Below are 14,150 nucleotides of genomic sequence, written 5' to 3' on the forward strand. Positions count from 1 at the left end.
TAGTAAAATCAGAGTGAATAATCATCTATTCAGTATTTAGCTACTAAAACAAAAATGCATACCATGTGCTTTATTTTACTTAGTTCCTGCTGCTGGAACCCCTCTAATTCATCCATTTCATCTCTCCTTTGGAAAAGATTCATACTCTGGTTCTTCATTTCCTGTAACTGGGCTGTCAGAATATTCTTCTCCTATTTGAAAGAAGAAGACATCAACTCAGGCAACGAAAGCATTAGAAATCTGTATTATGAAAGTGAAAATCTTTTTTTAAATTTTTGTTTTTAGAGACAGAGTCTCACTAGTTGCCCAGGCTGGCCTTGAACTCCTGGGCTCAAGCAATCCTCCTGCCTTGGCCTCCCAAAGTGCTAAGATTACAGACATGAGCCACCACACCTGGCCTGAAAGTGGAATTCTTAATAAAGGAAAAATCTTCAGGAAATCTCATGCCAGTGGACAATAATGCATTGATAATGGAAAGCATTACAGAAATATGGCATTATTTATAAATTCTTTAATTGAATTAGTCCTTTAACTAGAGAATTTAATTCTTTATTTAAAAATAAATGTGTTTTAAATAATTGTGAAAAAGGGGAATAAAAGCAACAATTACATAGAACTTTTTTTTTTTTTTTTTTGGTAGAGACAGGATCTTGCTCTATTATCCAGGCTGATCTTGAACTCCTGGCCTCAAGACATTCTCCTGCCTCAGCCTCTCAAAGTGTTGATAGATATGAGCCATCGTGCATGGCCTGTGTAGAACTTTAAAGTTCTTACATCTGTTTAGCAAGTCCAGATATACATTTTACGCGTCTATTCTTTCGTCATTGTTGTTTGTTTTTTGACACAGAGTCTCACTCTGTTGCCCAGGTTGGTTTGCAGTGGTGCGATCTCAGCTTACTGCAGCCTCCACCTCCCAGGTTGAAGTGATTCTCATGCCTCAGGTTCCTGAGTAGCTGAGACTACAGGCGTGCACCACCATGCCCAGCTAATTTTTCTACTTTTAGTAGAGATGAGGTTTCGCCATGTTTGCCAGGCTGGTCTCGAACTCCTGACTTCAGGTGATCCGCCCACCTACACTTCCCAAATTGCTGGGATTACAGGCGTAAGCCACTGTGCCCAGTCTTATTTTACATGTCTATTCTTAGTGACACACTGAACTGGCTGGAAAACATGAGTAACCAGTAAGATTGAATGCCCGAAAAAAATTTAATGCACGTAGATTAAACGTAGAACTGATTTCAGTTAACAAGTAAAAAAAAAGAAAAAAAGTTAGACATGACTGGTGTCAGCAGGTTACAATTTATTAAATGATCATTTCTAGCAACAGACTCTTGCCTCTAATCCCAGCACTTTGGGAGGCCAAGGTAGGCCTATCAGTTGAGCGCAGGAGTTGGAGACCAGCCTGGGCAACATGGTGAAACCCCATCTCTATAAAAAATACAAAAAAATTAGCCGGGTGTGGTGGCATGTGCTTGTAATCCCAGCTACTCGGGAGGCTGAGGTGGGAGAAACACCTGAGCCTGAGAAGTCAAGGCTGCAGTGGGCTATGACTGTGCCACTGCTCTACACTCCAGCCTGGGCATCGTGGTGAGACTGTGTCTAAAAAAAAAGAAAAAAAAGAAAAAAGGACTCTCTTAAGGACTAACCCTGCTGTTAAGTTTCTAATTCTTTTTTTTTTTTTTCTTTTGAGATGGAGTCTCGCTCTGTCTCCCAGGCTGGAGTGCAGTGGCGCCATCTCTGCTCACTGCAAACTCCGCCTCCAGGGTTCCCGCCATTCTCCTGCCTCAGCCTCTCAAGTAGCTGGGACTACAGGCGCCCACCACCGCGCCTGGCTGATTTTTTTTTTATTTTTTAGTAGAGACGGGGTTTCACCGTGTTAGCCAGGCTGGTCTCGATCTCCTGACCTCGTGATCCGCCTGCCTCGGCCTCCCAAAGTGCTGGGATTACAGGCGTGAGCCACCGCGCCCGGCAAGTTTCTAATTCTTGACTGGAAAAAAAAAAAAAAAAAAAAAACTTTAACGATGAAAACTAGCTTCAAAGACCTATATAGATGTCTCATTACTATTTCCTACTCTAGAAAATTTCCCCCCCCCCACACCTGTAATCCCAGCACTTTGGGAGGCTGAGGCAGATGGATCACGAGGTCAGGAGATCGAGACCATCCTAGATAACACAGTGAAACCCTGTCTCTACTAAAAATACAAAAAAATTAGCCGGGTGTGGTGTTGGGTGCCTGTAGTCCCAGCTACTTGGGAGGCTGAGGCAGGAGAATGGAGTAAACCCGGGAGGCAGAGCTTGCAGTGAGCCAAGATCACGCCACTGTACTCCAGCCTGGGCAACAGAGCAAGACTCCGTCTCAAAAAAAAAGGAAAAATTTTCCCCAACCTCTCCTTCAAAAGAACAAAAACAAAACAAAGAGAAAATTCCCTTTGTGAACCTTGTGAACCTAAGTAGGTTTTTTAGTTGGTTCAGTTCTATATGGATACCCTTTACCAAAATTTTAAAAGATAAAAAAAATTCAATGAGAATTTCAATTGCCATAATCTTAAGAGTTTCTTTTACGGCAAGAAAACCTTAACCTAACCCATATCTCCATATTTAAGAAGACTGTCATTACTAGCATATGTTTGAGGATTTTTTTTTTTCAAGCACAGGTTTCCTTGGGACTTGACTTTTCTATAATTCTTTCCTTATATAAAAATGTTGCCAGGCACAGTGGCTCTCATCTGTAATCCTAGCACTTTGGGAGGCCAGGCAGGAGGATCACTTTGGTCTAGGAGATCAAAACCAGCCTGGGCAATACAGTGAGACCTCATCTCTATTAAAAATTTTTAAAAAATTAGCTGGGCATTGTGGCTCACGCCTGCAGTCCTGGCTACTCAGGAAGTCTAGGTGGGAAAATCATTTGAGCCCAGGAGGTTGAGGCTGCACTGAGATGTGATTGTGCCACTCCCAGCCTGGGCAACAGAACAACCCCTTGTCTCAAAAAAAGTTAATGTATTCTCTCAGCTTGATAATCAGATTTCTATAGAACAGAAAGTAAAGTTAACTTGGTGTTTTATGGAAAAAAAATAGTTGACACTAATGATTATTTTAAAACTAAAATGTTTTTCCAATTGTAGACTTGAAATTTCATCTTGTTCATATGTGGGAGCCAGGAATGTATTACTTAAGGTACCTGTATGGTGTTATGCAAGCAATGGTACTAGAATAATCAATTTCCTCATCTACATCTAGCCAAGAGGTTCTCATATATGTTCAATGCTGAGCCTTGAGAAATGCCTTCCTTCCCCACTGCTTCATCTTTAAGTGTTCCTAATATTACCACAGTGTCAATCAGAACCGCAGCACGAAAGAGACGGCCATCTCAAATCAGGCATTTTGAGGATGGTTTAATAAAGGGGCTTATCAAAGCTGTGGGATGGGTAAGATAGTCCAAAAGATAATGTGCTGGTAACAGTTGGCCATAAAGAGGCAAAAAGATGTAGAGGTTATAGGAAACCCAGAGAGATAAAAACTATGTCAAGAAGGCAAACCAAAGGTCCAACTGAAGCTGTGACTTTTGGCCATGGGATGCAACTAAGCTGAAGAGACCCCACATGGAGAAAGGTGGGGGAAGAAACATCCTGACCACATCTTCTTTCACACATGGTTCTTTCAGGGTTCCCCACTGGCTGAACCCAACCAGATGCCAGAGGGCATTTTAAGCCCTGCTGATACAGTCTCTATCAGCGTTCAGGTATACAGAGAAAGGGAAGAGAGGAGGAGTGCAGAGTATATCAAGAGGGGCAAACAAAAGACATCCTGCACATTCACCAAAAAAGGGGAGGATCTGAGCTTTTCAAGTCAGTATCTAATCATAAACTGTCCTGCTTCCAAGAGGTGGTATAGCAATCAGTATGTTGGTTACCGGATAAAACGTTTTCCAAACCCCAGAGACGAGACCAACAAAAATGAGACAAAAATAAAGATGAACTAACCTTTTCAAGCTGATCCATCTTTTCTGACCATTCCTAAAACAAAACAATAAAAAAGTATGGTTTCCAGTGAAGAGTATTGTAATACCAAGATTTTCAGAAAACAAAACAACCCAACTCTTCCCAGAAAGCAACTAACAAAACCAAACAAAAAAAGCCAATTAAAAAAAAATCTATAAACTTGGTTTAATATTAAGAAAGGCAAGAGTCATAAAAGTAGAAGAAAATGAACTTTATCTAAGATTCTAGAATGGAATGAATTCATGAATATAAGCCTGCAGATTTTTACTAAGCAGGGCACCCAAGAAAAGCTGTATCTGCTGTTCTGATGCAGCTTTTTGGCTTGTTCCTGGGAGTTTTGCCATGAGTACTGTTATTTCTTGGGAGTGGGTAGCTGGGACCAGCTGAGTTGAGTAATTCTGGAAATGATGTTTAGAAATTAATTCCTGAAACTGGGGGAGTAGGGGGGATCTTTTGCAGTCCCTGATAATTATTTTCCTTTTCATTTTGATTTTACCAACATGCTTTACGCCATCTGTGTAAGTCAAAAGAAAAAGAATTATGCCCCTTATTCACAAACCATAAAATAGTGGGGAAAAAAAGCCCATTTGCACAAAGGCAATATCCTGATTGCTTATAATCAGAATCTATCAATTTTAGATTATTTCTTCATTTATATACATTCATACCATAGTTATCCACTAAGTATTGGTAAATTGTATTTTTTCTGGCTAGTAAATGGCCTAGATGATGAACAGACACTTTAAAACCAACCAACCAACCCACCTCCTCCAGATGAAATAAATTATACAATTTCTTAAGTGTAACTTAATAAACTCTGTCTTAATAAATCAAAATTATCATTACAATATATTGATGCTTATCTTAAATTTAAAATGTCATCTATTATTTTGAACAAAATATACTTCATAATTACTGTAATAGCCAGTAACAGAATTATTTTCCTTCCTTGTAGTTATTCATTCAGCATCTTCCAGTGGTTGGTTCTGTTGAGATTATAGGAGTTCCCCTCTGTCCAGCTGGTTGGGATTGAAGAAACGTGGGAACAGAGTTTGGAAGAACTCTGTATACTATGGATTATGACTAGGTTAATAACATCTTCTCCAGGATAAAAGGCAAATGTCTGGGGGTTAGACTTTCAGAGAGGTTTTGAGAGGGGAGAGACCTTTTCTCTTATTTTGGGGCCTGCCATCAGATTACAGATACACTATTTCCCTTCTCAATTTTATGAAACTACACAGATGCAAGGAATGATACTCTCACATTCTGGACACATTTCATGATTAGAACTGTAAAGTTTCTTCACTTTACAAGAAAAGGCCAAAGAAAACCTTAACGAACTTATAACATTTCTCTTCTCCTAGGCTATAAATATTTTCTATAGGTTATGTCATGATTTTTGAAATCATGTCACTAAGTGAAATCTTTCCACCAGTTCTGGGCAGTGCCACATATAAAATACCTGGTCCTTTCTGGCTAATGCCAAAGCCAGTCCTTCTGCCATTTTGGCTCTGTTGGCTTGGAATGTCTCATTCTGCTCTTGAAATTTCCGCATGGAAGCTGTTAACAAAGAGGCTCTATTTGAGATATGAAAACACTTTAGAAACAGCATGACAAATAGCCCATGTGATTACTTTACAACTGTCACCTAATGAAAAAGGCCAAAGTCACATAAGTGTATTGTGATACTAGGAAAAGCTGGATCCACGTCAACTTTCCAGAAGAATATTTTGGCCTTGGTAATAGACCACAATTTTTGTTTGTTTCCTTATTGTTTTTGTTTTTTGTAATAGACAAGTATATATATTTAGAAAGATGCCAAAAGGTAACTTTTTAAATGGTACAATGATAGAACACTGAGTTAGGTAGGTTGCCAGAAAACATCAAATCTGATGCTAAGTGATGGCTACTACCACTTTATCAGAATTAAAAACAAAAACAAAAATCAAAACAAACAAACAAAAAACCTTTCTTTTACTTTATCTTCCTTAAAAGTTTTAGTACATATCAACAAAAAAAATAACTTTCTACTTCTACTAACACCTTTCTTGGATGGTACCCAAAGAACATATGATTGAGGGTAGACTACACAAAATGTATGCTTTATTGCTGAGGGAGTGATGACAGGGATTTCTCCCAGTTACTCAACACAGCAGTAATGAAGCTGTGGTGAGAACCCATTTCCTAGTCCAGACCTAAGGGATAGGTACTAGATTTTATTAAAACCTGAGGGTAGCCTAAATAAAGGGGTCAACTGGAGAGAGACAAGCTGATACACACAACGACCTACTCCTAAGAGTCATGCCCATAAGCCAACATAAATAAAACTTGTATACTTATAAGTATCAGCCAAATGTTTTATCAACATGATTAAGAAGTATACTACTTATAAAATAAAGATTTGTGCTTTCAAGAAGGACAAACTTAACCGTACACTATTGTTTCATTTCAAAAAACTAAACCTTGAAAAGATTGAAAAAAGCAGGAAAAAAATACGTACAATCCTGGTGTTTTTCTAATGCAATTTCAAGCTTCTCTTTTATCTTCTGCAAGTTTCGGACCTGTTCAGCATAGTCTTGGGTGAGGAGGGTGACGCACATACCAGAAATGGACAAACATCAGGAAAGGAAGTTAATTAAACAAAAAAATGAATGGAAATGATGATGATTTTCTTAACCTGAAAACCATTCCTGTTAAGGAAAGCTAGGCAGACAGCCTCCCATTAACAATGAACAACACAGGAAAACAATTATAGTACAAACTATCCATGGTGTATAAATGGTGAGTACAAAAAGGCAAGTTTGTTTAGCCTTGATAGAAAACAAGAATTAAGCTTAGCCTGGTGATCAGAAATGTCCTGCTATGAAAAACACAGATTTATCTCATGACTTAATTTCAAATCTCAGTTTCCACTTCCTTTTCCAGCCTTAGCAGTAGGACAGATCAAAGTGAACTCACTAAACAGCTCACTTATAGTCCACACAACTCAGGAACAATAGTTAGGGCAGTAACAAACACCTTAGGTGCAGCATTGTCTTTATAGTGATAGCACTTAATTCTCTAAAAAAGTGAGCTCCCTTTCTACACAGGAACTTGGTAATCTACGCCATATTAAATGTGAATGTCAGCATTAATTATCTAGGTGGCCAAAGAAGATAGTTATGGTTTAGTGAAAACACACAGTAGCTCAAATCCCACCTCTGTCAGTCCTTAGCTGGGGACCTTAAGCAAATTATTGGTCCTGTAGTATTAGTTTCTTCATAAATTAAATGATGATATTAATTGTACCTACCACAAAAGATGCATTAGATAATAAAACATTTTACGTGCCTTAAGTGCTTCGCACACAGTGCTCAATAAAATGTAGCTGTTATTGTTGTTACTGTGACTATTATCATTACTCATACTAATACTGTAGGACAATACTCAGCACATAGTGGGCCCAGTAAATGTCAGCCCTCTTCCCTGTCCCTTCTCTAACCGTAAGTCAAGCTCAACTATTCTTCCTACCATATGGGGAAGGTACATATATTATTTTATAACTCTCTCTCCAACATTAAACAGATGTAAAATTACTTTACCTCTGTTACTGATATAATTTATGGGTAGGAGTAACAGGATAGCAACAATTAAGTTTAAAGCAGATGGAATTAAGACTCTAGCATCAAATAAATCTGGGTTTGGATCCCAGTTTTACCACTTACTACTTGTGAGGCCTTAACCTTGCTAAGCCTAATAAGGCTCTAGTGAGGACAAAATAATTAACTGGTAGTTGTGAGCTATGCTATGAACCTTTGATAACTACACAAATACAAGTACTTCACACACAATTTGGTGAATTTGGGTCTGACAGCTACACAAATATAAATATTTCACATACCACTTGGTGAATTTGGGTCTGCTGTTTTACTCCAATAAAATGGGCATTAAAAGGCCAAGGGACAAAAAGAGACACAGAAACCATGAACCACTTTACAGGATGAAGCTTTCCAAATATATCCACTGGCAGAAACCAAAATAATAACTCACAATTCTATCACGACCATGCCCTCCTCAGGCAAAGGATATAATGGGAGCTGTGCAAATTGTAAACTGCACACAAAAGACATAATGAGAGTGACACCTTCTATGCAGGTGCTGAAGTCAGAAATACCATAGAGAAGTGGCCCAAATACCTACAACAACACTTACACAGGTGGTATGAGCTGCGGGAAGTGGCAACACAGCACCAATCTCTCTCTGGTGCTGATGAATCCAATATCTGTCGGCCATTCCCTTTAAATACTAACCCTATCCCTTTCCATCTGAAAGCAGGCTATGCTAATGGTGGAAGATGGTCAAATCTATTGTACATATATTATTATTATCTTTTATTTCCATGGCTAGAAACCTCAGGAGCAGAAAAAAATTTTTAATAAACTTTCAAATTCAGTTTTGAATTTACACTATTTAGTACACTAACAAAAGAAGAGGGTATACTTGCTCCTTTCTAAAAAGATCAAAATGATATGTGAAAATAACTATAAAGTCATCCTATATGGAAGAGAGTCAAGCAAGGCAAGTTTCCTGTTGTTTGCTTTTTATGAGTTCTTAGACATACCAGAAAGTCTGGCCTCTAACTTCCGTATCTGTTCATTCCTTCTCAGAAGCTGGGATGAAAGATCTTCTCTGGAGCTGCTTCCATCGGAAGCCTGTTGAGGTAGATGCAAGGAAGGTCGTATTCATATATGTGTGAGACCACAATACTGAGCCAGAAAGTGACAAGTCTTATTTTAGGTTTGGTTACACTTTAATTAATTGTAATCACTGAAAAGCTAGGCCTAGCTTCTCTACCTGGAAAGTGGAAGCAACACTTTCTTCCTTTTATAAAGTGAAGCAGAGAGGAGATGCTAAACAGATCAATTGTATGTTTACACATGCTACTGAAATAAAATAATAGTAAATAGATCCATTATTACAGCAAGTATATAACACAAAAACTATATCTGCCATGATAAAAAAAATCACTTTATCTTTCCAAAAGTAAAGTCCTGGGATAAAGTGGGCGGGGGTTCTTTAGGGATCAAAAGCTGGTCTATGACTATGAATCTTTCACCAATATTGATAAAGTTTCAGTATCTTCATCTCTAAAACGGATATCAATCTAAAACTCTAACTTGCATCATAGACTTCAGCAGATAATATGCATTCAACAAACCAATATATTAATGAGGCATACATTTTCCCCAACAAACCAGATTATTTTAAAATAAATGAATACTACTATTGCTATAGGCACTGCTTGCGATTGCTAATAACTCAGTTTTAAAAATCTCTTTTACTTTTCATTATACAATTTTTCAAAATATAGCAACGGAGAGAGATTGGTCTAAAGAACGCTCTCCAACTACTTTCACAATTGCTGATGCTTTCCCTTATTTGCTTCATCAATTTTAATTTTTCTGAAGTAATTTAAATAACAGACATCATGACATTTCATCCTAAATACTCTAAAAACTAAGGCTATTTCTCTTCATAGGCAACATATGATTCTCATTCCTAACAAAAAATACTAACATCCAGTCCTTAATCATGTTTCCCATTGTATCCCCAAAATGTTTTTAAAGATTATTCAATAATTCACCTCAAATATTCATCTACATGTCCAGCCACTTGCCCATCCAATATGTACTGAGAGTCAGGACAGTGGACAGTTAAGAGGAGAGTCTCGTGTCAGAAGACCTTGCTTCAGGTTCCAGCTTTACCACTTACGAGCTGTAAGAACTTAGGCTCATTACTCAACTTCCCTGTGCACTGGTTTCCTCATTTGCAATCTGTGATAACAAACAGCATTTGCCTCACAGAGCTGTGATGAGGATTAAGTAAATCAATACTTGTCAAATCCCTAAAACACAGCCTGGCACATATTAGCTTTAATATGTGTCATCTATTACTAGTTGTCTTAGTCTGTTTGAGCTGCTATAATGAAATGCCATAAAGTGTGTGACTTATAAACAACAGAAATGTATTTCTCACAGTTCTGGAGCCTAGGAAGTTCAAAATTAAAGTGCCAGCAGATTTGGTGTCTAGTGAGGACCCACTTTCTGGTTCATACATGACATCTTCTAGCTGTGCCCTCACATGGTGGAAGGGGCAAGGCAGCTTTCTGGGGCCTCTTTTGTAAGAGCACTAATCCCATTCATGAGGGTTCCTCCCTCATGAGCTAATCATCTCGGAGACGATTCACCTCCCTATTCCACCACTCTGGTGATTAGGTTATAATGTACCAATTTTTGGAGACACAAACATTCAGACCACAGCACTAGCAGTATAAGAAGCTGTTATGATTATTACTGTTAGTGAGACATCCTATGTCTCACTACTGTGCTAAGCACTAGGAATAGTGGTGAAACAAAGAGCTCCTATCCAAAATAACAGCAGCAGCAGCAACAGAAGCTAATTATGAAATGCTTAGAGCCAGACGCCATGCTAAGTGCTTTACCTTCTACGCAGAAGAACTGACATTACAGGTCTCAGACTGTTATCCTTAGAAAGGCCTGCTTTTAAGGTTGGTCCTTGGCTGGCATCTGGGAACTTAGATTTTGGGAGGGTTCCCATCATTCTGTTAAGAATGCCTCATAGTCCCTAAAATGTTTGTGCAAAAATATGGGTTTATGCTGAATACCTGGTTTCCTCCTGGAGTCTGGATTATTTATTTATTTATTTATTTATTTAGACAGAGTCTCACTCTGTCACCCAGGCTGGAGTGCAGTGGTACAATGTTGGCTCACTGTAACCTCTGCCTCCCGGGTTCAAGCGATTCTCCTGCCTCCTGAGTAGCTGGGACTACAGGCGTGTGCCACCATGCTCAGCTAATATTTGTATTTTTAGTAGAGACAGGGTTTCGCCATGTTGGCCGGGCTGGTCTCAAATTCCTGACCTCAACTGATCCACCTGTCTTGGTCCCCCAAAGTGCTGGTATTACAGGTGTGAGCCACCCCACCCGGCCTGGATTCTGGAATTTTGATATATAGTAGGCAGAGGGTGTTCACATGACCAGCCCCCAATAAAAAGCCTGGACACTGAGTCTCTAATGAGCTTCCCTGGTAGACATTTTACATGTGTTGTCACAACTCATTGCTGGGAGAATGGAGCATGTCCTGTGTAATTCCACTGGGAGAAGAATCTTGGAAGCTTGCACCTGTTTCCTCCAAGTTTTCCCCATGCACCTTTTCCCTTTGCTGACTCTGTTTTAGCTCCTTTCACTGTAATAAATGATAGCAGTGAGTAAAACTATATGGTGAGTCTTGTGAGTCCTCCTAGTGAATAATCAAATCTGGGGATGATCTTGGGGATCCTTGACACACATACTTTAATAAAGACAGATACAGTTCCTATCCCCATTTTATAGATGTGAAAAATAAGGCAAGGAAAAATGAAGAGACTTGCCCAAAGTCACATAATAGAGCAGATATGACTCTATAACCTGACCTGAGTTCCTAAAGACTACACTTTACTTATTGCCTTTCATGAAACTCCCAGTTCAGTGGAAGAGACAAACAAGCAAATCATCAATAATAATGCAGTACAGCAGGTGCTATTACAGAGGTTAGCAGAAGACAAGGCACCAAACAGCCAGGAGGGGTAAAGGGTAGGGGCTGCCAGAGGAGAAGGTCAGGTCAAGGGAGTTTGCTGGAAGTAACATATGAGCTGAGTCTTAAGACGCACAAGAGTCTGTCAGAGGAATGCAGGAGTGAAAGGGGAGATGAGACATTCTAGAGAGAGGAAATAGCATGTGCAAAAATTGTAGGCATGAAAGAATGTGGTCCATTCTAGAAAGTGTAATAAATTCAATCTGGCTGTGGCACAGGGTGTAGGAAAGTACAGTGAGATAATGCTGGCCACGTAAGCTGAGAGAAGACCATGACAGTTTACCATTACGCTATAATAATGAGTTTGTACTTCATCCTGAAAATGATGGGGAAGCCACTGAGTTTTATGAGTTTTAAGTACTGGAGAGACATGAACGGATCTGCTTTTAGAAAGATCACTTTGGGCTGTGCACAGTGGCTAGCACCTGCAGTCCCAGTACTTTGGGGGGCCAAGGTGGGCAGATCATTTGAGCCCGGGAGTTCGAGACCAGCCTAAGCAACATGGCAGAACTCCGTCGCTACAAAAAATACAAAAATTAGCTGGGTGTGGTGGCGCGTGCCTGTAGTGCCAGCTACTCAAGAGGCTGAAATGGGAGAATTGCTTGAGCCCAGGAGGTTAAGGCTGCAGTGGGCTGTGATCGGGCCACTGCACTCCAGCCTGGGTGACAGAAAGAGATCCCTGTCTCAAAGAAAAAAAAAGGTCACAGGGAACCCAGATAGACTACAAGTTTGTCCCAGAAAGAAACGCAGCTTGAAATCAAATGATAGTATAGGTTGAGTATCTCTTGCCCAAACAGGTTAGGATCAGAAGTGTTTTGGAGTTTGGATTTTTTCAGATTTTGGAATGTCTGCATATACATAATATAATATTTTGGGGATGGGACCCAAGTGTAAACATGAAATTATGCTCCATATATGTTTTATACACATAGCCTGAACATAATTTTATACAATATTTTAAATAATATGCATTAAACAAAGTTGTGTTAAGTATTTATGTGTAAATTTTCCACTTGTGGCCATGTTGGCACTCAAAAAGTCTAAGATTTTGGAGTATTTCAGATTTCAAATTTTCAGATTAGGGATGCTTAACCTGTGCTAGTAAATGTACTACTAGAAGATGGAGTAGGGAGGCAAGTTTGAGACATTTAAGAAATGAAAGCTGCCTGTAATCCTAGCACTTTGGGAGGCCGGGGCAAGAGGATTGCTTGAACTCAGGAGTTCGAGACCAGACTGGGCACACAGTGAAACCTCATCTCTACTAAAAATACAAAATATTAGCCGAGTGTGGCGGTGTGTGCCTGTAGTCCCAGCTACTTGGGAGGCTGAGTGAGGCAGGAGAATTGCTTGAACCCAGGGTCCAGCCTGGGAGACAGAGCAAGACTCTGTCTCCAAAAAAAAAAAAAAAAAAAAAGAAATAGAAGCCATAATATGTGTTGACTGATTGGACAACAAGAAGTGAAAGGAGGGAAGAGTCTAAAACACCTCCAGGGTTTCTGGCTGGTGACTTGGGAAGATGAAGGTGCATATTTGGAGATGGAAATAATGAATTCAATTTTGTTCATTTAGAATTTGAGACGCCACAGAGGAGGCATCTGTTTGGAGAAATATATGCAGTTGGATATAAGGGTCTGGAGATAGGAACTGAGGATCAGGCTGTATTAAGTTCAAAACTGGAGAAATCCCAAAATAAAGTACTTCCTGAATCCGGGTCAATCTCTGTATTTGGAATACATTACTAAATAAAAGACTTCATTTAGCATGTCAGCATGAAGGCAAAGCAGGTCCTTCTGTCACAGAACCCAGCCTTAAAACTACATCCTTCAGCCCGATGCTCAAATGTGTGCTTATATTTCCTCTTAAATATAGGAGCCAGTGATAATGTAGATCTGGTAATCTTATTGCTCCATCCCAATAGCCTAATAGCTTTTGCCATGTAATCTGACCTGGGATCCAGGCAGTATAAGAAAGCAGGAGGAAGACTCATCTGACAATGGAAACAACTCAAATGTCTATCGCCAGGAGAAGACAGAGATTAAATGTGGTCTTTTCAAATGCTGGGATCTTTTTTTAAAAAAAAATCTTTAGAGACAGAGTCTTGCTCTGTTGCCTAAGCTGGAGTACAGTGGCACAATCATAGCTCACTACAGTCTCAAACTCCTGGGCTCAAGCGATCCTCTTGCCTCTGCCTCCCAAGAAGCTAGGACTACAGGCATACCACCACCGACCTGGCTAATTAAAAAAAAAAACAAACTTTTGTAGAGACGCAGTCTTGCTATGTTGCCCAGGCTGGTCTTGAACTTCTGGCCTCAAGCAGTCCTTCCACCTTAGCTTCCCAAAGCATTGGGATTACAGGCATGAGCTTCTGTGTCCAGCCTGGAATCTTATACAGCAGTAAAAATAAATGAACCACAGCTTCCTGTAACATGGATGCATTTTATAAGCATGTTGAATTAAATTTTAAAAAAGGAAATCCAAGAAGTCTACAGTGTGCAACTTTTATAACTTCAAAAACAAGCAG

General features: G+C 39.5%; 1 protein-coding gene across 14 annotated transcripts in view; it reads right to left on the reverse strand.

Moving 5' to 3' along the window:
• GOLGA1 (golgin A1) overlaps positions 1-14,150 on the reverse strand; it is a 62,617-nt gene that overhangs the window by 44,223 nt on the left and 4,244 nt on the right. For all 14 annotated transcript variants that reach the window (XR_010136595.1, XR_010136593.1, XR_010136594.1 and 11 more), the window contains 5 exons: positions 8,599-8,689; positions 6,499-6,573; positions 5,461-5,558; positions 3,981-4,013; positions 63-191 (listed from right to left, as the gene is read on the reverse strand). Coding sequence is in view for 10 of the 14 variants with exons in the window: in XM_024252807.3 (XP_024108575.3) it covers positions 63-191; positions 3,981-4,013; positions 5,461-5,558; positions 6,499-6,573; positions 8,599-8,689 (426 nt within the window). In the remaining 4 variants the exon portion in view is untranslated. The remainder of the gene's footprint in view (positions 1-62; positions 192-3,980; positions 4,014-5,460; positions 5,559-6,498; positions 6,574-8,598; positions 8,690-14,150) is intronic.

The sequence above is a fragment of the Pongo abelii genome, chromosome 13, assembly GCF_028885655.2.
Source record: "Pongo abelii isolate AG06213 chromosome 13, NHGRI_mPonAbe1-v2.0_pri, whole genome shotgun sequence".
Classification (NCBI taxonomy): domain Eukaryota; kingdom Metazoa; phylum Chordata; class Mammalia; order Primates; family Hominidae; genus Pongo; species Pongo abelii.